The following is a 23,208-nucleotide window of genomic DNA, read 5'->3' as shown; positions in this document are numbered from 1 at the left end:
TGCTCTTACCACATGAAGAGAATGTAGTGATTTTTCTTCCATAGAACAGGGTTCTGGAAAATGAAGGTAGAACAATATTCTGGTTTAGACAAAAAACCTGACACTACCTTCGGTAAAAAGTTATGATGAGGACGCAATACTACCTCATCCTTGTGAATAATATGGCTCTTTACAAGAAAGAGCAGCCAACTCTGATACCCTTCTTGCAGAAGATATGGTTACCAGAAGAACTAGCTTCCTTGTCAAAAGGACCAAGAAAATATGTTGTATCGGCTCAAAAAGGCTGTTTTTGTAATGCCGACAGAACTGAATTCAAGTCTCAAGGGTTCAGGGGTGACCTAACCGGGGGATTAAGCCGCATTACCCCCTGAAAATAACTATGAACCAAAGAATGCGAAGCAAGTGGTCATTGAAACAATACCGATAAGGCCGAGACCTGGCCTTTGAAAGTACTCAAGGCCAGCTTAACCACTTGACATCCGGAGGACGTCATATGACGTCCTCGACTTTCGGGGCTTATATCTGAATGATGTCTGAGGCTACAGACATCATTCAGATACCGGCATTTTCAGCCGGCGATTCCGTACACCATAAGAATGATCATAGCGGCTGTTCCGCCGCTTGATCGTTCTTACGGGCGGCGGGAGGGGACGTCCCCCCCCTCCCGCCGCCCTCCGGTGCTACTACCGACTCACCTCAGCGATCGGTGAGTCGGATAGCGGATCCGCCGGCGCCGGATGTTCACCATAGAGATTTCCAGCGGACCAGATGGTCGCCGGAGTCTCTATGATCGTTCGGAGGCCGGGCGCGATGTTATGACGTCACGCCCGGCCTCTGCATTCAAAAAAACGGCGCCGCTTCAGCTGTGAATCGGCGATCGTTTTATTTTTTTTTTTGATTTTAGGCTTCCCAGCCTAGAGGTGAGATGTGGGGTCTTACTGACCCCATATCTCACTGTAAAGAGGACTGATCGTCTCATATTCCTATTACAAGGGATGTTTACATTCCTTGTAATAGGAATAAAAGTGATCAAAAAAAAAAAAAATTTTTTAAAGTGTAAAAATAAAAATTTTTAAGTAAAATTAACAATAAAAAAAAAAAAAAAAATTTTTAAAGCGCCCCTGTCCCCGTGAGCTCGCACGCAGAAGCGAACGCATACGTAAGTCCCGCCCACATATGAAAACGGTGTTCAAACCACACATGTGAGGTATCGCCGCGAACGTTAGAGCGAGAGCAATAATTTTGGCCCTAGACCTCCTCTGTAACTCAAAACATGTAACCAGTAAAAAATGTTAAAGCATCGCCTATGGGGATTTTTAAGTACCAAAGTTTGGCGCCATTCCACGAGCGTGTGCAATTTTGAAGCGTGACATGTTAGGTATCTATTTACTCGGCGTAACTTCATCTTTCACACAATGCAAAAAAATTTGGCTAACTTTGCTGTTTTGTTTTTTTTTAAAGCATGAAACTGTTTTTTTTTCAAAAAAAACGCGTTTGAAAAATTGCTGCGCAAATACCGTGCAAGATAAAAAGTTGCAATGACCGCCATTGTATTCTCTAGGGTCTCTGCTAAAAAAACATATATAATGTTTGGGGGTTCTATCTAATTTTATAGCAAAGAAATGATGATTTTTGACATGTAGGAGCGAAGTGTCAGAAATGGCCTGGATGTGAAGTGGTTAATTTCTAACCCCATTTGCAGAAAGTCAAGGATTCTACCTATGACATACTTCCTGGGGTGCCAAACCCTGGATTCCTCCCAGGAGACATATGCCTTCCAGACTCTATAATATGTGATTCTGGAGGCTGGCTTCCTTGCATTAACCAAGGTAGACACCACTGAACTTGACAGCCCACGTTTCTTCAGAATGTGGGTCTCAATAGCCAACCCGTTAAATTTAGCGTTTGTAAGGTAGGATACCAGACTTTGCGAGAGAAGGTCTGGATGTGGTGGTAGGGTCCATGGAACCTCTACCGCCATCCTTATGATCTTTGCATACCAAGATCTCCTGGGCCATGCTGGGGGCCACAAAAATCACTGACTTCCCTTCCTGCTTGATCCTGTGAAGAAGTCGTGGACGCAGGATGTCTGGGATCCCCTATCTTTGACATATTGACAGGAAGATATCAGGGTGAAGGAACCATTCTCCCAGGAACAACTGCTGGTGACTCAAGTAGTCCGCCTGCCAATTTTCTATTCCTAGAATGAAGACTGCCGATAGGCAAAGTACATTGTTTTCTGCCCAAGATAGGATATAATCCACCTCTCTCTGGGCCGCACAACTTCTTGTGCCCCCTTGGTGATTGATATAGGCCATTGCTGTGGCATTGTTGGATTGGATCCTGACAGGAACAGTTCCGTAAACTGAACGTTCAGGCCCTCAGGGCCAAGTACTCTGCCCGAATCTCTAGAATGTTAATGGGCAAGATCATTTCTGATCTGGACCACTTCTCTTGGACAGTTGCCTCTTCCAGGACTGCTCCCCAACTTAAAAAAGGTTGGCATATGTTGTTACCACTTCCCAGGTAACTAGGAAGGATTTTCCCCTTTGCAGATTTTTGGATATTAACCATAAACTGAGGCTTCGGTGCACCTTTGGAGTCAGACACATTGGGAAATCTAAAGCTTGGACCTTCTTGTTCCAAGCCGATAGGATACTGTTTTACAGCAGCTTTGAACAAAACTGAGCATAAGGAACGGCCTTGAATGAAGCCACTATCTTTCCCAACAACCTCATGCAAAGTTGAATAGAAGGATTTTTTTCTTTGCTTCGACCACCTGAATCAGTTCCTTTATGGCGCTGATCTTTGCCTGGGCCAAGAATACCCTTTTCTGGGTGTATCTATGATCAGACCCAAGTATTCTAGCCCCTTTCATGGTTTTAAGGAAGATATCTCTAGGTTTAGAATCCAACCTAGGTATTCCAGGTAGTTGAATGTGGTGACCATACTTTGGTCTAAGCGGGCTACCGACTGGTCTATCAAGAGCAGATCGTCTAGGTAAACTATAATCATTATACTTTGGGCCCTTAATCTGGCTAGAGGAGGGGCCAGAAGCTTTGTAAACCTTAAGGTGCAGTAGCTACAAACTGAAAATGAAGATTTTCTACCATGAAAATAGGATTTTTATAACAGCTTACCTGTAAAATCCTTTTCTTTGAAGTACATCATGGGACACAGAGCCATAGTAGTTACTATGTGGGTTATAGGCCACCTTCAGGTGATGGACACTGGCACGCCCTAAGACAAAAAGTGTGTTCCCTATATAACCCTTCCCACTGCTGGGAGTACCTCAGTTTTGTAGCAAAGCAATACACGTGTATACCAAGAAGGGAGGGACCTCTGTGTCCCGTGATGTACTTTAAAGAAAAGGATTTTACAGGTAAGCTGTTATAAAAATCCTATTTTCTTATCGTACATCACGGGACACAGAGCCATAGTAGTTACTATGTGGGATGTCCCATAGCAATGCTAACTGAAGGGAGGGAGACACAACAAAAGTAGGGCAATAAGAGACTAGAGGACTTATACTGCAGCCTGCAGTACACTGCGCCCAAAGGCAATATCCTCATGACCTTTTACATTTACTTGATAGAATCTGGTAAAAGTATTGACTGAAGACCAAGTTGCAGCCTTGCAGATCTGAGCCATGGAGGCTTGGTGATGCACTGCCCATGAAGCACTAACAGCCCTGGTGAAGTGCGCTTTAATATGAAAAGGAGGAATTTTCCTTTTTAAACCATAAGCTTGAACAATCACTTGACAAATCCATTTAGGCACAGTAGATTTCGACGCTGCCTGTCCTCTTTTAGGACCCTCTGGCAACACAAACAAAACATCTGTTTTACGAATCTGAGCGGTCACTTTCAAATAGACGTTGACCGCTCTCACCACATTACCACAGAGAATGTAGTGACTTTTATGGGCTGCCAGTATCATCAGCTTCCCTTCCTCTTTGAACCTGCGCAGAAGCCGCGGTAGCAGCTGAACTTGGAACGCATAAATCTGTGAAAAAGCTGCAGCAGCGCTATGCCGGCAGTATAGTCGCGCTGCCCCATTGATTTCAATGGGCAGGAGCGGTGAAAGAGCGATGTATACACTGCTCCTTCACCGCTCCAAAGATGCTGCTAGCAGGACTTTTTTTTACCGTCCTGCCAGCGCACCGCTCCAGTGTGAAAGCCCTCAGGGCTTTCACATTGGAGACACAGCAGCAGCTCTTTCAGGGAGATTTGCAGGCGCTATTTTTTAGCACTAACGCCTGCAAAGCACCACAGTGTGAAAGGGGTCTAAGAGCTGTGAAAATGTGGAGCAGTCTCCCTCAAGAATTACTTCTGGCCAACTCAGTAGACTGTTTAAAAAAAAAGAGCTGCATGCATTCCTAAATGCAAAAAAATATAACTGGATAACATTCATAGATAACACCAGAGATTTTTGATTCAGGGAATATCCGATTGCCTTCTGGAGATCAGGAAGATTTTTCTTCCCCTGCTGCAGCAAATTAAACCATGCTTTTCAAGTTTGTTTTTGCCTTCCTCTGGAACAACTACGTTATAGGTTTCAGTATTTAGAGATTTTCTATTTTGCCTATTGTTAGAACTAGATGTACGTGTCTTTTTCAACCTGATAAACTATGTAACTATGCCAATATTTAAACAACAGTTTACCTAAGTGCTCTTTACAAATCTAAAAAAAGAAAAAAGGAGAAAACAGCTTCAGAAATACATACCTGAAAGCCAGTATACCACCGGGCATTTGGAAGTTTCAGCTTTAGGTGGTAAATAGATCCCAAATCTTATTTTACACTTGAGTTCCGTGCTATTCAGAAAGAGAAACATTGGCAAGAAAAAGTTACATTTTTTCCAAGGGCTTAAAAAAAAAAAAAAAAAAACTTTGGAGTGCTTGCTTCCATGTTCTCACATATAACAAAGTTTACACATTACCATGAGCAAAATGATAACAGAACATAAAAAAAAAAGAATATAGGGAAAAAACAGGGAGGGGGAGGCGCCGACCTGAGTGTAGTATTAAAATGGTGACTTTAATAGGAGAAGATTAAAAACACTTACAAGATGATAGAAGATGCTCGTCAAAGTAAAGTGCAGTCCTGGCATTCCACATGGCTCTGTGGGTCCCACCGCTGTTCCGGATAGCTGGAAAGGATTGAGCATCTGGCTGGAATGGATCACAGTGTCTGATTGGACCTAATCCGAGACTGTTAACCCCTGCTTCACCTTGCCCCTTGCTATAATTTATTGCTTACTGATTGGTCTGCTGAAAGTTCCAGTTCCAAGGCCACATCCACATGCTCTCCATTGTGTATATATAGTTGTCCTCCTCTAGAGGGCAGCAGGCCAATAGAAGGAGCACTCAGCTTCGAGCGTGTAGCCTTTCATCACTACAGCCCTGATTGACAAGATTCCAGCCCTGCCTAGGTCCAATCAGACGCCGGTTACATCACTTCCTGTTCCACGGTCTATGCTGGTCTGTGTGGAGCTGCTTGGTTCCTTTGCTCCTGGAGAAACACTGTGATCCACCATTCCAGCCAGCTGCTCAATCCTTTCCAGCTATCCGGAACAGCGGTGGGACCCACAGAGTCATGTGGAATTCCAGGACTGCACTTTACTTTGACGAGCATGCATCTTCTATCATCTTGTAAGTGTTTTTAATCCTATCTTATTAAAGTCATCGTTTTAATACTACACTCAGGTCGGCGCCTCCCCCTCCGTGTTTTTTCCTTACATGTCTTGCAGAGTTCTGGACACACTCTGAAGGATGGCTGCCTTCTTTTTTAACCATTAATACCCTTTTCTATGGATACATCACCATCCTGCTATTAGAGCCACAGACTATACCCCTAAGGATTACTCCATCTGGAGCGCCAGATAAACACTGACTATACTACTAAAAAAAAAAAAAAAAGGAAGAATATGGATATTTTCAGATCACAGCAGCCTGAAGGAGGTGAAATAAACCTGGAACACAAGTAATGATATTCCAGAAAGACTTAAAAAATCTGCATTGAAAATAACAGTACAGAGATAAGAGATCTAAAACTTTAGTTAGACTTGTAGTATCCTTAATATATGAATATTAGAATAACCAACTCAGGAGAATACATAGGAAAAACTAATATAGACAGATTTTTGGTCTAGTACAAACATCATTTTTTTCACTGGCATAAGTTTTCTGACAAACAAAAATCAAGCTGGTAGGAGTAGGAATTGTAATTTGATCATAGAACAAGATGTTGTATAGGGGGCTTATCTGCGTCAGAACTGCTTTTCTGTGGGAATGAAAACGTGTCCTGATACAGCTTAGTAAAAAGTATGTCAGAGGCACCAATGATGGAACAGAGAAGTATACAAACCTGGCATCTGATGGGTGCAGGAATAAGTGAACTCCCGTGCAAATCCAATTGCTAAAAAATGCCTATGTGTAAATCTGCTATAGACAATTCATCATATGCATATGTCTAATGATTCTGTTTAAATGATTTATGTTGAAAACACTGCTACTGATTGGCCAGTTAAATAGTATAATATAACTTTGGCCATGAATCTTTTCACATGGGCCATGTCTGCTCTAATCAGCAAAGGGTTCTGTAAACAGATGCCCTGGTGAATTGGATCAGAACAGTACAAATGTCACTTCTGTGACACCCATGTCAGTTTTTTTTTTTCACCTGGCTGTTACTGGACTCATGTTACTTCTATAGGCAGGTGGCTGTAAGCATCTGTTTACATCCAAATACATCAGATCCATCACATTTAAGTCTGAGAAAGCTTAAAATAATGTATACCAATGCTTGGGTGTACCTATCAATTTTTAATTTTTTTTTTCCATTAAACTTTATTGCTATCACAAACCCCTATGTGACAGTACACTAAAGTGACAGGTTCTATTTAATGAGACATCAGGGGTCTACTAGACCCCTGATAGCTCCCCTCCATTAGCTTCAGTGGAGTCACTGACGCTAATGGAGTACATATCACCTCTCCTCTACCCGCCGAAACCCAGCATGCAGGTGTTGGGCCCACAGGTGGGACAGTGAAGCCTGGGAAGCATGATAGGTTACACCCATTTGGGGATGCACTTTCATCTCAAAGCTGACAAGCGGCTTGTTACATTTACACACATTTTTAGCTGCTATAGCTGTAAACGCAGTAGTGTCAGTGTGAATTACAATTGGATTGAGGTGTGGATGAATGTTTCCACTAATGATTACATTACAATGTCAATTAGGTTTATCTGTTGGTAAATTTAAGTACAGGGCTTTCTAAAGATGTATATCGTATATCTCTATTTACCTGTCATGTTCAAACACTTTCTGGTAGCCCTCAAAGCATTTATTGCTGGAAATCTGTTTCAGTGCCATATTCTGATGGAAATATAAACACAATTTTAAAAACAAAAACACTGCAGGTGTCAACAAAGTTTAAAATAGAGAGAATTCCAAATACTGTATACAACATTACCACAGAAATCATATTTCTCTGTTACAAAAACAGCATCAGTCTGAACCTTAGAGCCCTTTCACACTGGGGCGGGGTCGGCGGTAAAACGCCGCTATTATTAGCGGCGTTTTACCGTTGGTATGCGGCCGCTAGCGGGGCGGTTTTAACCCTGCTAGCAGCCGAGAAAGGGTTAAATACCACCGCAAAGCGCCTCTGCAGAGGCGCTTTGCCGGCGGTATAGCCGCACCATCCCATTGATTTCAATGGGCAGGAGCGGTATACACACCGCTCCGAAGATGCTGCTAGCAGGACTTTTTTTACCGTCCTGCCAGCGCATAGCTCCAGTGTGAAAGCCCTCGGGGCTTTCACACTGGAATGAAAGTAGCGGCACTTTCGGGTCAGTTTGCAGGCGCTATTATTAGCGCAATAGCGCCTGCAAACCGCCCCAGTGTGAAAGGGCTCTTAATCTGGAAGAACTCTGTAAACATATACAAAACTGATAAACAGAAGCTTGGTGCTGAAAAGCCCAAGAAGCATTAACGGATCAGGGGAACCCTAGTCTTCAGGAAATCGGGCTTGAATGTCGACCTGTCTAATCCTCCTAGAAATAGTGGAACAGGAAGCCAGAAGCACCTTGCAAGAATCCTCTGAACGGACAAAACAAGCTATTCAATTGATGGAAGGAAGTCGTAGTTAACAGGTAAACGAGCACTGCATGAACCACATCTTGACAGTGGAGGGAAACCACCCTGGGGTGTTTTGGACCAGGACAGAATCATGTCCTAGTTAAGATAGAAGCATGAAACCACCTTGTGAAAAAAAAAGACACCCTAGGTTGCAAAATGAAAGTTTCTCTGTGCAAAACCAAAAAAGGTTTCTTGCATGACAACGCAGCTAGCTCAGTATCCTACCTGGCAGAAGTGATAGCAACCAATAAGGCAACTTTGCCAGTGAGGACATACTAAGGAATATCTCTGGATGGGTTTGAAGGGCAATCTGACAAAACTAGGTTAAGGTCCCATAGCAGCAACGGGGAGCATCTGAGAGGCATTACGTGAATGACTCCCCACAAAAGTCTTCCCCAGGGAGTGAGAGGTAAGCGGACACTGGAAAAAAATTGCCAAGGCAGAAATCTGCCCTATGAGGATGCTCAAGGCTAAACATTGAACCAGCCCAGACTGGGGGAAGAAAAGAAAAAAAAAGAACTGCACTGTACCCTAAAACCATATAAATGAACATATGTGTACAAACTAAAAATGGTGAAATACTTTGACTAATTGAAACAGTGAAAAGTCAAACCAGTACCTGGCTGTTATCACATGTAAATACACCAATACTATAAAACATAAGTGAACCAAAAACCAGAAAATAAAACATGGAAAATAGAAAGTAAAAACCACCAAGTCCATAAATAAATAGACAGATAGTCCACTAGGTAGTAAGAAGAAGCCCTTGATCGCTGTTCATAGGGATCGGTGTACAAAAGGGGGAAATAGGAAACCACCCAACGTAGTGATCCTCCACCACCTGGAGTGCACGGTTACCAGATAGTAAGCTTAATCGAATAAACCGGAGACCAGATAGACAGGGATCTGAAGCTCCACTCTGTGTGTTGTACCAGGTGAAGTGAGGACCTGGATATCCGACCAGCATCCAAACATCAGAGCATCACCTTCCCTGGGAAGGTGACGCTCTGACGTCATTGCCTCTCATTAGGATGGGCGCTCGCTAGCCGGCCGGCGAATTCTGCTCTCTTTCACTGCAAAATTGTAAGTGTTTTTACCTGTTTTTAATAAACCATATCTACGGAGTCAAACTATGGATATCCATTTTTTATTCCTATATCTGTAACCCGGGAATTGGTATTCCTCTAATCTGTCTGCGGCCACGCCGCTGAAGGGATGTTTTGATGCTGGTCGGATATCCAGGTCCTCACTTCACCTAGTCCATCTGCTGCCTGGTACAACACACAGAGTGGCGTTTCAGATCCCTGTCTATCTGGTCACCAGTTTATTCGATTAAGCTTATTTAAGCTTACTATCTGGTAAGAGTGCACTTCAGGTGGTGGAGGATCACTACGTTGGGTGGTTTCCTATTTCCCCCTTTTGTACACCGATCCCTATGAACAGCGATCAAGGGCTTCTTCTTACTACCTAGTGGACTGTCTATTTATTTATGGACTTGGTGTTTTCTACTTTCTATTTACCATGTTTTATTTTCTGGTTTTTGGTTCACTTATGTTTTATAGTATTGGTGTATTTACATGTGATAACAGCCAGGTACTGGTTTGACTTTTCACTATTTCAATTAGTCAAAGTATTTCACCATTTTTAGTTTGTACACATATGTTCATTTATATGGTTTTAGGGTACAGCGCAGTTCCTTTTTTTCTTTTCTGTACTAATGTGGATATCGCACATTTGAGCTGCAGCTTATTATTACTCTTTTGAGCGCAGTGTTTTTTCTCTTTTCCAGACTGGGGGAAGGCCTGAATACTTCCCGCAAAATATTGTCTCTGGGTGAAATTTGCGCTGCTCGGACCAAGCAAAATAGGCCTACAGATGGTAAATCTTACAAGAAGTTTACTGCCTAGCACAGAGAAGCATAGAAATGACTAAATCTGACAGTCCTCTCTTAGGACCCTGGCTTCAACAGCCAGGCCTTCAAGGTCAGCGACCGAGAAGCAGAATGGGAGACTGGGCCTCAAGACAGAAGATCTGGACGATCTGAAACAGGACTCAGAGCCACAATGTTTTAGGAAGATATGTGGCACCCCTGCTACACCCGCTATAGACAGGCATACCCGTGAAGGGGTCATCAGGGATGGGGGGTCACACCTTAAAGTGGTAGTAAACTGCTGACTCAAAAGAAAACTATTTGGGCACCCGGGCGGTTTAACCTATAATGTGCTGTATGCAGTGCATACAGACTTACCTTGGAGCAAAGCCCTCCAGCAGCACACTGTCACTGCCTTCTGCACTTCCATCTTTACCCGGTCTTCCTTCTGGGTTCGTGAACTCTGGCAGTTTGAACAGCTGGGCCGTGATGTCTCTCCTGCGCATAAGCACGGGAGTCACGGTGCTCTAGATTGACGGCACACTCAGTGCCGAAGTGCATTTGTGAGGTCAGGCACTGATGTTGGACGAGATGGCCTGGTTCGTATTCTGTGCTCTAATTCATCCCAAAGGTGTTCTATTGGGTTGAGGTCAGGTGCAGGCCAGTCAGGTTCCTCCACCCCAAACTTGCTCATCCATGTCTTTATGGACCTTGCTTTGTGCACTGGTCCAAATGATTTGATGGAGGGGGGGGATTATGGTGTGGGGGTGTTTTTCAGGGGTTGGCTCCTCAGTTTCAGTGAAGGGAATGTTTAAGGTGTCAGCATACCAAGATATTTTTGGACAATTTCATGCTCCCAACTTTGTGGGAACAATTTGGGGATGACCCCTTCCTGTTCCAACATGACTATGCACCAGTGCACAAAGCAAGGTTCATAAAGACATGAATGAGTGAGTTTGGGGTGGGGGAAAATTAACTTCAAGTGCAATAATTCACACAGTAACTAAAACATATAAAATTAAGTGTAACAATCTAAAAAATAAAAAAACTTACAAAGTGCTATAATGGTATGAACCTCCCAACTAAAAAGTTGTTGCACTTGAAGTTAATTTGTATTGCAAATATTTGAAGAGGGGTTTCCACCATCCCTGCTAAGTTTCATTTGTTATGTCTTGTTTTCAGTCTGATGTGTATTATATGTGAAGTTGCATATCACAGAGACCGGTATTGTGGTAATAATACGATTTTTATAACAGCTTACCCGTAAAATCCTTTTCTTGGAGTACATCACGGGACACAGAGCCACAGTAATTACTGTATGGATTATATGGCACACCCTAAACAAGAAGAACAATTCCCCATATAACCCCTCCCCTTACCAGGAGTACCTCAGTTTTGTAGCAAAGCAATACACGTGTAACCAGAAAGAGGGGAGGGAGGTCTGTGTCCCGTGATGTACTCCAAGAAAAGGATTTTACAGGTAAGCTGTAAAAATCCTATTTTCTTTATCGTACATCACGGGACACAGAGCCACAGTAATTACTGTATGGGATGTCCCAGAGCAATGCTATCTGAGGATGCAAACAGACCTGAGGACCTATACTGCTACCTGCAGAACACTGCGCCCAAAGGCGATATCCTCATGCCTTCTTACATCCACCTGATAAAATCTAGTAAATGTATGGACTGAAGACCAAGTTGCAGCCTTGGAGATTTGAGCCATGGAGGCTTGGTGATGCACTGCCCATGAAGCACTAACAGTCCTGGTGGAGTGTGCTTTGATTTGAAAAGGTGGAACTTTCCTCTTCAAACCATAAGCTTGAATAATTACTTGCCAAATCCATTTGGCAATAGTAGATTTTGATGCCGCCTGCCCCTTTCTAGGACCTTCGGGCAACACAAACAAAACATCTGTTTTACCGAATCTGAGCAGTCGACTTTAAATAGATTTTGACTGCTCTTACTACATCCAGAGAATGTAGTGACTTTTCTTCCGTAGAACAGGGTTCTGGAAAAAATGAAGGTAGAACAATATCCTGGTTTAGATGAAAACCTGAAACCACCTTTGGCAGAAAGCTAGGATGAGGACGAAATACTACTCTATCCTTGTGAATGATTAAATATGGCTCTTTACAAGAAAGAGCCGCCAATGCTGATACCCTTCTTGCAGAAGAAATGGCTACCAGAAAAACTAGCTTCCTTGTCAAAAGGACCAAGGGAATATGTCGTATCAGCTCAAATGGTTGTTTCTGTAATGCCGACAGAACTAAATTCAATTCCCAAGGGTTCATGGGTATTCTAACCAGTGGATTAAGCCGCGTTACCCCCTGTATAAAGCTTCGGACCAAAGCATGCGCAGCAAGCGGACACTGAAGCAATACTGATAAGGCAGAGACCTGGCCCTTAATAGTACTCAAGGTCATCTTCATCTCTAACCCTAATTTGCAGAAAGGCAAAAATTCTACCTATGACATACTTTCTGGGATGCCAACCCCTGGATTCACACCAGGAAACATATGCCTTCCAGACTCTATAATAAATGACTCTGGAAGCTGGCTTCCTTGCATTAATTAAGGTAGATATCACTGAGCCTGAAAGCCCACAATTCTTCAGAATGTGGGTTTCAATAGCCAAACCCTTAAATTTAGCGTTTGTAAAGTAGGATGGAACACTGGTCCCTGTGATAGCATGTCTGGACATGGTGGTAGGGTCCAAGGGCCCACCACCATCTTTACTATTTCTGCATACCAAGATCATCTGGGCCACAAGAACTACCTACTTCCTTTCCCGCTTGATCCTGCAAAGAAGTCGAGGTAGCAGCAGAATAGGAATCTCTAGAATGTTGATGGGCAAGGTCCTTTCGGTTCTTGACCATTTTCCTTGGACAGACACCTCTTCCAGGACTGCTCCCCAACCCGAAAGGCTGGCATCTGTTGTTACCACCTTCCAGGTAACTGGTAAGAAGGATTTCCCCTTCTGCAGATTCTCGGATATCGTCCACCAACTGAGGCTCTGGTGCACTTTTAGCGACAAACGCATTAGAAAATCTAGAGCTTGGACCTTCTTGTTCCAGGCAGACAGGATACTGTTTTGCAGCAGTCTCAAATGAAACTAAGCATAGGGAACTGCTTCAAATGAAGCCACCATCTTCCCCAACAACCTCATACAAAGGCGAATAGGACCCTTCTTTGCTCTGACCACCTGAACCAGCTCCTTTATGGCGCTGATCTTTGCATGGAGTAAAAACACCTTCTTCTGGGCTGTATCTATGACCAGACCCAGGTACTCTAATCTTCTTACTGGCCTTAAAGAAGATTTCTCTAGGTTGAGGACCCAACCTAGGTATTTCAGGTAGTTGACTGTGGTGACCATGCTTTGGTCCAAGCGGGCTACTGACAGGTCTATCAAGAGCAGGTCTTCTAGGTATGCTATTATCGTTATACCTTGACACCTTAATCTGGCCAGAAGCTTTGTAAACATCCAAGGTGCAGTAGCTAGACCGAAAGGCAAGGCTACAAACTGAAAAATATGTTTTTCTACTTTGAAACGGAGATATTTCTGGTGAGCAGGGAAAATAGGTACATGAAGGTATGCATCCTTGATGTCAATTGATGCCAGAAGTTCTCCTCCTTGTAGGATGTAGACTACTGATCGGATTGATTCCATGTGGATTTTCAGGAACCGGTTAGATCTTCGAGTTCTAGAATAGGTCTGACATCTCCATCTGGTTTTGGCACCGTGAAAAGGTTTGAATAAAACCCCAACCCCTGCTCTTCCATAGGGACCACCATGATCACTTTTTGCGACAAAAGTCCATTTAACGCTTGAAAGAGAGACTTCTTTCTCTCTGGATATTTGGGGACATTTGAACTGATGAAACGAGGAGATGGGAATTCTCAGAACTCTAGTTTGTAACCTAAAGCTATTGTGGAGACCACCAATCTTTCTCGAAATTCCTCCTGCCAGACCCTTGAGAACTGCAGAAGTCTCCCCCCCCCTCGTACAAGTGAGGGCGCCCCTTCATAAAGAGGCTTTAGCGTTCTGTCTTGTAGGTTTCATCCCCCAGGACTTCTTTTGTTCCTGGGGTTGACCCTGAGGTTTACTTCTTGAACCTTACGGTGGAGGCCGTCGGGACTGCCTGGAGGCTGATGCCCCTGGCACTGGAGAAAGAGCCCGTTTAAATGAGGGACGTTTACTTTTTCTTAACTGGCAAAAGGGTACTTTTCCCACCTGATATCCTTTGGATATATTTGTCCAAATCATCCCCAGTTTTTCACAGCTGAAAGGAAAACCAGCCAGGAGCTTTTTGCATGACGCTTCGGCTGACCAACTTTTCAACCATAAGATTCTACGCACATGCACCAACCCAAGTGTAAGGCGAGAGGTTTGAAGAATAGAATCTCTGATTGCGTCAATTGCAAAACACAAAGCCGCTGGCAGCTCAGCTAAATCCTGGGCCTGCTGTTAAGGGAAAACCTTGAGCACCTGTTTCAAATGGTCTCTCAAGGATTGACATACCCCAATTGCCGCCACATGGTTGAGCCACTGAACCTGCCAAGGAAAAAATGTTTAACAGGAATTCCAATTTTTTATCAGTTGGATCCCTAAGCATTTGCGCATTGTCCACAGGACAAGTCAAACTTTTATTCACAGAGGATATAGCAGCGTCAATTGCTGGTATACTCCACAGCTTAGTAAATTTTTCCTCCATAGGATAAAGTGTTAAACATTTTTCCCCCCCCTAAAAAGTTTTCATCTGGGTGATCACACTCAGAATACATAAGCTTTTCCAGCAATTAATGTACAGGAAAGGCACGCAAAGCCTTAGGAGGTTTTAGTGAACCCAAACAAGAAGTGGGCTTTTCAACTGACTCAGTTAAGGGTAGCTTAAATGTGGAGTGGACCATTTCAGTAAGAGAATGCACCAGCAATTTCTCAGCTTGTGAAACTGAAGAAGGTCCTTCCCCACTTGAACCCTTGGAAGAGGAGTCATCAGTCTCTTCATGGTCCCCTGAGGGGGCTTCATCTTCCCTCTCCAACTGTTCCTGTTTGAGGATCCAGGGTGGTAGAAGGGGACCTAATGCGTTTTCTTCCACTCTGTAAAGATGCGATAAAGGCCGTTAATCTTTCCTCCAATCCAATCATGGCTGAGGAAAAAACCTCCTCAGTAATATAGACAGGGGCTGAACTGTCGGAAGCAATTGCAACCCCTGATGACCAGGATGGCTCACTCTGACCAGCCTCCCTAGGCCTTTCAGGGGGGGATGGTGTTGCAGAGGGAGGGTCCTTAAAGCCTGAGGGTGACCCCTTTGTGCCCTTGTCTTTTGAGGTATTTATACCTCTCCCTCTGGTCTTAGTGTCAAGCACAAATGCAGAGGTACTACCAAAAATGCACCTACTTCTGAGCAAATAGTCCAGCAACTGCAGCTGCTATTAATGCTCAGCCTAATGCTAAATAAATGTGCCCTGTGTCACCAACACACACATGCCCCCGTCTGCTCTGTGTCCCTCCATCAGCTGAATGCATCTGAGAAAAGGTGCACTTTATAGCAGACACAGCCCTGCGTTTGTGAACGTCTGAGGCACGCCAATGCCGCGCTAAGGCCCCCTTTCTCCCACTTCCCACCATGCCCCCCCACCACCACCACTTTTTTTTAAAAAAATATTGTTTTCCCGAGCGAGCGGGCTCCGATCTGACTGGATTGCATGTGGAGGGGGCTGGGGTGGAAGAGGGGAGGAGAGCTCGATGGACGGAGAACCGCCAGAGTCTTGCTACGCCTCATGGGACTTGTACTTCTGAAAAAGCTGGAGGTCTGCTAATTGCATATCCCTGGTTTAACCACTTGCCGACCGGGCCATAGCCGAAAGACGGCTACAGCGCAGTCGGCTAGTTCTGGGTGGACGTCCTCCCAGAATACTGCTCTCGCGCGCCCCCTGGGGCGCGCACCCGAGAACTTCCGTGATCCGCATCACGGATCACGGTAAACGGCCGCTAATCGCGGCCGTTTACCATGTGATCGCTCCGTCAAATGACGGAGCAATCACATGTCAACAGACCGGCGTCATGTCATGACGCCGGTTCCTCCCTCCCCTCTGTGTACCGATCGGTACAGTGCGAGGGGAGAGGGGGAGGGATCGGATGGCAGCACCGCTGTGGGCTGCATGTGTAGTGCCCACAGCGGTGCTCAGTGACAATTGCAGTCACATCCATCCATCCCTCCATGCTCAGCCATCCCTGCATAATACTCTGCATAATACCCCGCAATACTCTGCATAATACCCCGCAATACTCTGCATAATACCCCGCAATACTCTGCATAATACCCCGCAATACTCTGCATAATACCCGGCACTACACCCTGCACTACTCTGCAATATACCCGGCACTACTCTGCAATATACCCGGCACTACTCTGCAATACTCTGCAATATACCCTGCACTACTCTGCAATATACCCTGCACTACTCCACAATACTCTGCAATATACCCGGCACTACTCTGCAATATACCCAGCAATACTCTGCAATATACCCCGCAATATACCCTGCACTACTCCGCAATACTCTGCAATACCCCGCAATTTTTAACCAGTTCCCGCCCACAGTCATATGACGTCCTTGACTTTGAGCGGGGATATCTGAATGATGCCTGCAGCTACAGGCATCATTCAGATATCAGCTTTTTTAGCTGGCGATTTCCTACACCATAAGAATGATCATAGCGGCTGTTACACTGCTTGATCGTTCTTATGGGAGGCGAGAGGGGACGCCCCCCCCCCCCTTCCCGCCACCCTCCGGTGCTTCTACCGACTCACCGCTACGATCGAAGCCAAGATCGTTTTTTTTTTTTTTTTATTTCAGGCACAGCCTAGGAGGTGAGATGTGAGGTCTTCCTGACCCCATATCTCACTGTAAAGAGGACCTGTCATGCCATATTCCTATTACATGGGATGTTTACATTCCTTGTAATAGAAATAAAAGTGATCAAAATTTTTTTTGGGGGGGAAAAAGTGTCAAACTAAAATAAATAAAGTAAAATAAACAATAAAAAAAAAAAAAAAAATTTTTTAAAGCGCCCATGTCCGTGTGCTCGCATGCAGAAGCGAACACATACATAAGTCCCGCCCACATATGAAAACGGTGTTCAAACCACACATGTGAGGTATCACTGCGAACGTTGGAGCGAGAGCAATAATTTTGGCCCTAGACCTCCTCTGTAACTCAAAACATGTAACCAGTAAAAAATTTTAAAGCGTCACCTATGGAGACTTTTAAGTAGTGACGTTTGGCACCATTCCACGCGGCTGTTCAATTTTGAAGGGTGACATGTTAGGTATCTATTTACTCGGCGTAACTTCATCTTTCACATTATGCAAAAACATTGGGCTAACTTTACTGTTTTGTTTTTTTTTAAAAGCACAAAACTGTTTTTTTTCCCCAAAAAAAACGCGTTCTAAAAATTGCTGCGCAAATACCGTGCGAGATAAAAAGTTGCAACAACCGCCATTGTATTCTCTAGGGTCTTTGCTTAAAAAAAATAAATATATATATATATATATATATATATATATATATATATATATATATATATATATATATATATATATATATATAATGTTTTGGGGTTCTATGTAATTTTCTAGCAAATAAATTATTATTTTTACATGTAGGAGAGAAATATAAGAATTGGCCTGGGTGCTCCAGAACGCCTGGAGGTGCTCCGTGCATGTTGGGCCTCTGTATGTGGCCACGCTGTGTAAAAGTCTCACACATGTGGTATCGCCGTACTCGGGAGTAATAGCAGAATGTGTTTTGGGGTGTAATTTGTGGTATGCATATGCGGTGTGTGAGAAATAACCTTCTAATATGACAATTTTGTGAAAAAAAAAAAAAGAAAAAAAAAATCTTGATTTTGCAAAGAATTGTGGGAAAAGATGACAATTTCAAAAAACTCATCATGCATCTTTCTAAATACCTTGGAATGTCTTCTTTCCAAGTAGGGGTCATTTGGGAGGTATTTGTACTTTTCTGGCATGTTAGGGTCTCAAGAAATTAGATAGGCCGTCAGTACTTCAGGTGTGATCAATTTTCAGATATTGGCACCATAGCTTTTGGACTCTCTAACTTTCACAAAGACCAAATAATATACACCAAGTTGTACTTATTTTTACCAAAGATATGTAGCAGTATAAATTTTGGCCAAAATGTACGAAGAAAAATTACTAATTTGCTAAATTTTATAACAGAAACAAAGAAAAATTCATTTTTTTACCAAATTTTCAGTCTTTTTTCTTTTATAGCGCAAAAAATAAAAAACCCAACGGTGATTAAATACCACCAAAAGAAGGCTCTATTTGTGTGAAAAAAAGGACAAAAATTTCATATGGGTAAAGTGTTGTATGACTGAGTAATTGTCATTCAAAGTGTGAGAGCACCGAAAGCTGAAAATTGGTCTGGTTAGGAAGGGGGTTTAAGTGCCCAGTGGTCAAGTGGTTAAAGTATCAGTATCAACTTCTGAAAGGGGCCGGATGCATGAATAGGGCATATCTCCCAACTTTTTAAGATGGGAACTAGGGAAACCTATGAGCAAAACTATGTAGGCATAGGACACACCCCATGCCATGCCCCTTTCACACTGGAGCGGTTTTCAGGCGGTATTGCGCTAAAAATACCGCCTGAAAACCGCCCCTAAACAGCCTCCGCTGTTTGTTCAGTGTGAAAGCCCGAGGGCTTTCACACTGAAGCGGTGCGCTCGCAGGACGGTAAAAAAAGTCCTGCGAGCCGCTTCTTTGGAGCGGGGAAGGAGCGGTGTATTCACCGCTCCTAAACCGCTCCTGCCCATTGAAATCAATGGGACAGCGCGGCTATACCGCGGCTATAGCCGCGCTGTACGAGCGGATTTAACCTTTTTCGGCCGCCAGCGGGGGTTAAAACCGAACCGCTAGTGGCCGAATACCGCTGCAAGAACGACGGTACAGCAGCGCTAAAAATAGCGCTGTTGTACCGCCGACGCCCCCACCGCCCCAGTGTGAAAGGGGCCTTAAAGGACAATTATGCAACAACAAAAATAAGATTAGTTAAACCCACAGGTACCTTTTTTTTTTTTTACCACTACGATTTCTTTGTATTGGCTTTTGAAATTTACAAATGTAGCGAGTTAGAATTTGGATGAAAGGTTTAGCACTGGAAAACACTTTTTGAAAGATAAGTAGTGCATTTTATATACAACTATAGAGATCAGACCAAAATGAGGGAGGAAAGAAGGACTTTGTTCCAAATCAGGGACAGTCCCTCGAAATCAAGGACAGTTAGGAGCTATGATGGGGGTGGCGGTGTCCTGGATAGAGCATGGGGGTGGCCGCCGTGGATAGAGGGGGTGGCGCTCCGGCGCCCCTAAGGGATGGTCCGCCACCGATTGATTGTATTCTTATTTCAATGCTGATGTTACACTGTGATCATAGACCTCCTAGTCAGATGATCCCATCAGGGAAAGCTGCATACCTCCCAACTTTCTGAAATGGGAATGAGGGACACCTATTAGCAAAAGTATGTAGGTATAGGACACACCCCCTGCTACGCCCCCTTAAAAGGAGAATTGTATAAAAAAAAATGGTTAAACCCACAAGTGCTTTTTTACCAATACTATTCCTTTATATTGGCTTTTAGAATGTACAAATACATCAATTTATAATTTGGATGAAAGGTTTAGCACTGGAAAACACTTTTTGAAAGATAAAAAGTGCATGAGGGACAAATGAGGAGGAATGAGGGACAGAGGGACATTGCTCCAAATCAGGGACAGTTGGTATCTATGAAGCTGTGCCCAGTGACATGTGCCGAGTCTATGCCCAGTCTGGGACACTCCCCTCCCCCTCCCTGTAGTCACATCACGTCTGACTCCCGTTACCCACGACTGATATCTATAGTACCGAGCGGCCCATTGGCGGGAAGCCTGTCACCAAACTAGCGGGATATAGGGGTGACCCGGCACACCGCCCCATAGTCATCTACACACCGACCTCACTACTACAGCAAAGTGCAGCCTCAGCATTTCACTACTAAACACACTGAGCGCCCCGATGTGGAGGAATGCCAGGGAACCGAGCTCAATCACGGTATATACTAAGGACAAGCGCCGGTGACACACTCCGCCATTCACCTCAACACGAAAGTATCCCCTCACCTGGAGTACAACTCGACTGTCACCAATAGGACCAGCAAGATGAGGACAGACAGCAGGCACAGGTCCAGGCTGTGGTGTTTAGACGCCACACTGACCTCTGCAGGCTGGGAGGAGAGTCTACCGCTCTGATCAGCTGCTGATAGGTCCAGTGTCTTCAGTGAAATACAGCAATGCGCTCTCAGGCTCCATTCACACTTAGCGATTTAGAATCGCCACGATTCTGCCCATAATTCCAAATCGTAAGGCAATCACGGCAGGACATGTGTTTGGGTGCCCATTATCCACTTGCCTAAAGGGCACTTTCACCCCCTTCCTGCCCAGGCTCATTTTCAGCTTTCAGTGCTGTCACACTGTAAATGACAATTGTGCAGTCGTGAAAAACTGTACCTATATAACACTTTTTATCATTTTTTTAAAAGAAAGATAGAGCTTTCTTTTGGTGGTATTTAAGCACCGTTGGGTTTTTTATTTTTTGCTAAACGAAAAAGGACCGAAATTGAAATTAAAAAAAAAAAATTAAATTTTTCTTAGTTTCTGTTACAAAATTGTGCAAATAAGTAATTTTTCTTCTTCATTGATTTGTGCTGATGAGGCTGCATTGATGGGCACTGATGAGGCTGCATTGATGGGCACTGATGGGGCTGCATTGATGGGCACTGATGGGGCTGCATTGATGGTCACTGATGGGGCTGCATTGATGGGCACTGATGGGGCTGCATTGATGGGCACTGATGGGGCTGCATTGATGGTCACTGATGGGGCTGCATTGATGGGCACTGATGGGGCTGCATTGATGGGCACTGATGAGGCTGCATTGATGGGGCTGCATTGATGGGCACTGATGAGGCTGCATTGATGGGCACTGATGGGGCTGCATTGATGGGCACTGATGGGGCTGCATTGATGGTCACTGATGGGGCTGCATTGATGGGCACTGATGAGGCTGCATTGATGGGGCTGCATTGATGGTCACTGATGGGGCTGCATTGATGGGCACTGATGAGGCTGCACTGATGGGGCTGCATTGATGGTCACTGATGGGGCTGCATTGATGGTCACTGATGAGGCTGCATTGATGGGCACTGATTCGGCTGCATTGATGGTCACTGATGAGGCTGCATTGATGGGCACTGATGAGGCTGCACTGATGGGGCTGCATTGATGGTCCCTGATGAGGCTGCATTGATGGGCACTGATGGGGCTGCACTGATGAGGCTGCACTGATGGGCACTGATGAGGCTGCATTGATGGTCACTGATGAGGCTGCTTTGATGGGCACTGATGAGGCTGCACTGATGGGCACTGATGAGGCTGCACTGATGGGCACTGACGAGGCTGCACTGATGGCCACTGATAAGCACTGATGAAGAGGCAATGATGGGCAACAATAAGCACTGATGAAGGGGCACTGATGAGGCTGCACTGATGGGCACTGATATACTGCACAGATGGACAATGAATGACACTGATTGGGCTGCACTGATAATCAGAGCACTAAGGATCAGTGCCCTGATTATCAGTGTAAATGTCTGCTGTCACAGGAAAGACCGTTATCGGCTTTCCCTTCCTCACACAGTGACAGCACTGAGGAAAGGAAATGCTGATAACCGGGAATTTGTTTACATGTGATCAGCTGTGATAGGACACAGCTGACCACATGGTAAAGGGCCGCTGTGATTGGCCTTTTACCTTGATTTGCGATCTGAAGAACACAGCAATCACAAAGTGCCCCCAAGGTGCATAGCAGGGGGGCGGGTTTTTTGGAGGATGTCAATAGACGCCCTCCCAGAACTCAATGACATCGCTGTGGTTGTCTTTCAGCTATAGCGAAGTCGGAAAGTGGTTGTCCTTCAATGGCACCCCAAGCAAGATGTAATTTTGTCGCAATTACTGTACCAGAAGCTTGTTTTTGGGTGACAAGTGCACATAGGGCAGCCCTATGTAAGACGCAAATCACGTGAGAATTGCTTGTTCCCGCTATGCAAAAGTGTGAGTGCAGCCTAAAGCTGGCCATACTCTGTGCAATCTGATTGTACAATATCTGTACAATCACCATTCCTCCCAACTTTCTGAAATGATAAAGAGGGACATCTATTAGCACACAGTGGGGTTTATTTACTAAAGGCAAATCCACTTTGCACTACAAGTGCACTTGGAAGTGCAGTTGCTTTAGATCTGAGGGGAAGATCTGAAATAAGGGGAAACTCTGCTGATTTTATCATCCAATCATATGCAAGCAAAAATGCTGTTTTTTATTTTCCTTGCATGTCCCCCTCGGATCTACAGTGAATGCACTTCCAAGTGCACTTCCGAGTGCACATGCAGTGCACTTGTAGTGCAAAGTGGATTTGCCTTTAGTAAATAAACTGCCCAGTGTATGTTAGGGTGGGCTATTTGGGGTACAGTGCAATGTGGGACTCAGTATGCCTTTAATGTGGGGGATATGAGGAGAGGAGGTGCAGTGTAACATGGGCACTATTAGGAGAAGAGGTGCAATGTAATGTGAAGCTTTGAAGAGAGGGGGTGCAATGTACTGGGGGGGGGGGGCGTAATGTGGGACTGTGATGGGGGGGAGTCCAAAGTCATGTGGAACCATGAAGGGAAAATGTTGTGTACACATGATCGGACTAGCCGACGTAGGACTTTTGTTGCAGGAAAGTTTGTCTGTGAGCACAGCCAACATTTGTCCGATGAAAACCGAAAAAGTTTGTCTGATTGAGCGTACACACGGTTGGATGTTGCCTTAAAACAGATAATTTGCGTGTTTGTTGTCAAAAAGTCCGATCGTGTGTATGGGCCTTGAGTCTGTAGTGTTCAATTTTGAGGTGGCCCACCCTTTGCAGCTACAACATCTCCAACTGTTCTGGGAAGGCTGTCCACAAGGTTTAGGAGTGTGTCTATGGGAATGTTTGACCATTCTTCCAGAAGTGCATTTGTGAGGTCAGGCACTGATGTTGGACGAGATGGCCTGGTTTGTAGTCTGTGCTCTAATTCATCACAAAGGTGTTTGAGGTC

At 44.5% G+C, this 23,208-nt stretch overlaps 1 protein-coding gene across 2 annotated transcripts in view; it reads right to left on the bottom strand.

The window, feature by feature from the left end:
• Positions 1–20,327, bottom strand: part of ESD (esterase D) — a 78,254-nt gene extending 57,927 nt beyond the window's left edge. The window contains exons 1-3 of one of the 2 annotated variants that reach the window (XM_073614136.1): positions 20,194–20,327; positions 7,308–7,378; positions 4,727–4,815 (exon numbers count right to left, since the gene is read on the bottom strand). In XM_073614136.1, coding sequence (XP_073470237.1) covers positions 4,727–4,815; positions 7,308–7,375 — 157 coding nt within the window. In that variant the 5' untranslated portion in view covers positions 7,376–7,378; positions 20,194–20,327. The other variant, XM_073614137.1, reaches the window with a different exon arrangement.
• Positions 20,328–23,208: the final 2,881 nt, after the last annotated feature.

The sequence above is a fragment of the Aquarana catesbeiana genome, linkage group LG02 (assembly GCF_042186555.1).
Source record: "Aquarana catesbeiana isolate 2022-GZ linkage group LG02, ASM4218655v1, whole genome shotgun sequence".
In the NCBI taxonomy this organism is placed as follows: Eukaryota; Metazoa; Chordata; class Amphibia; order Anura; family Ranidae; genus Aquarana; species Aquarana catesbeiana.
Note: the sequence above shows the minus strand (reverse complement) of the source record. Positions and strands in the feature narration are given on the sequence as shown.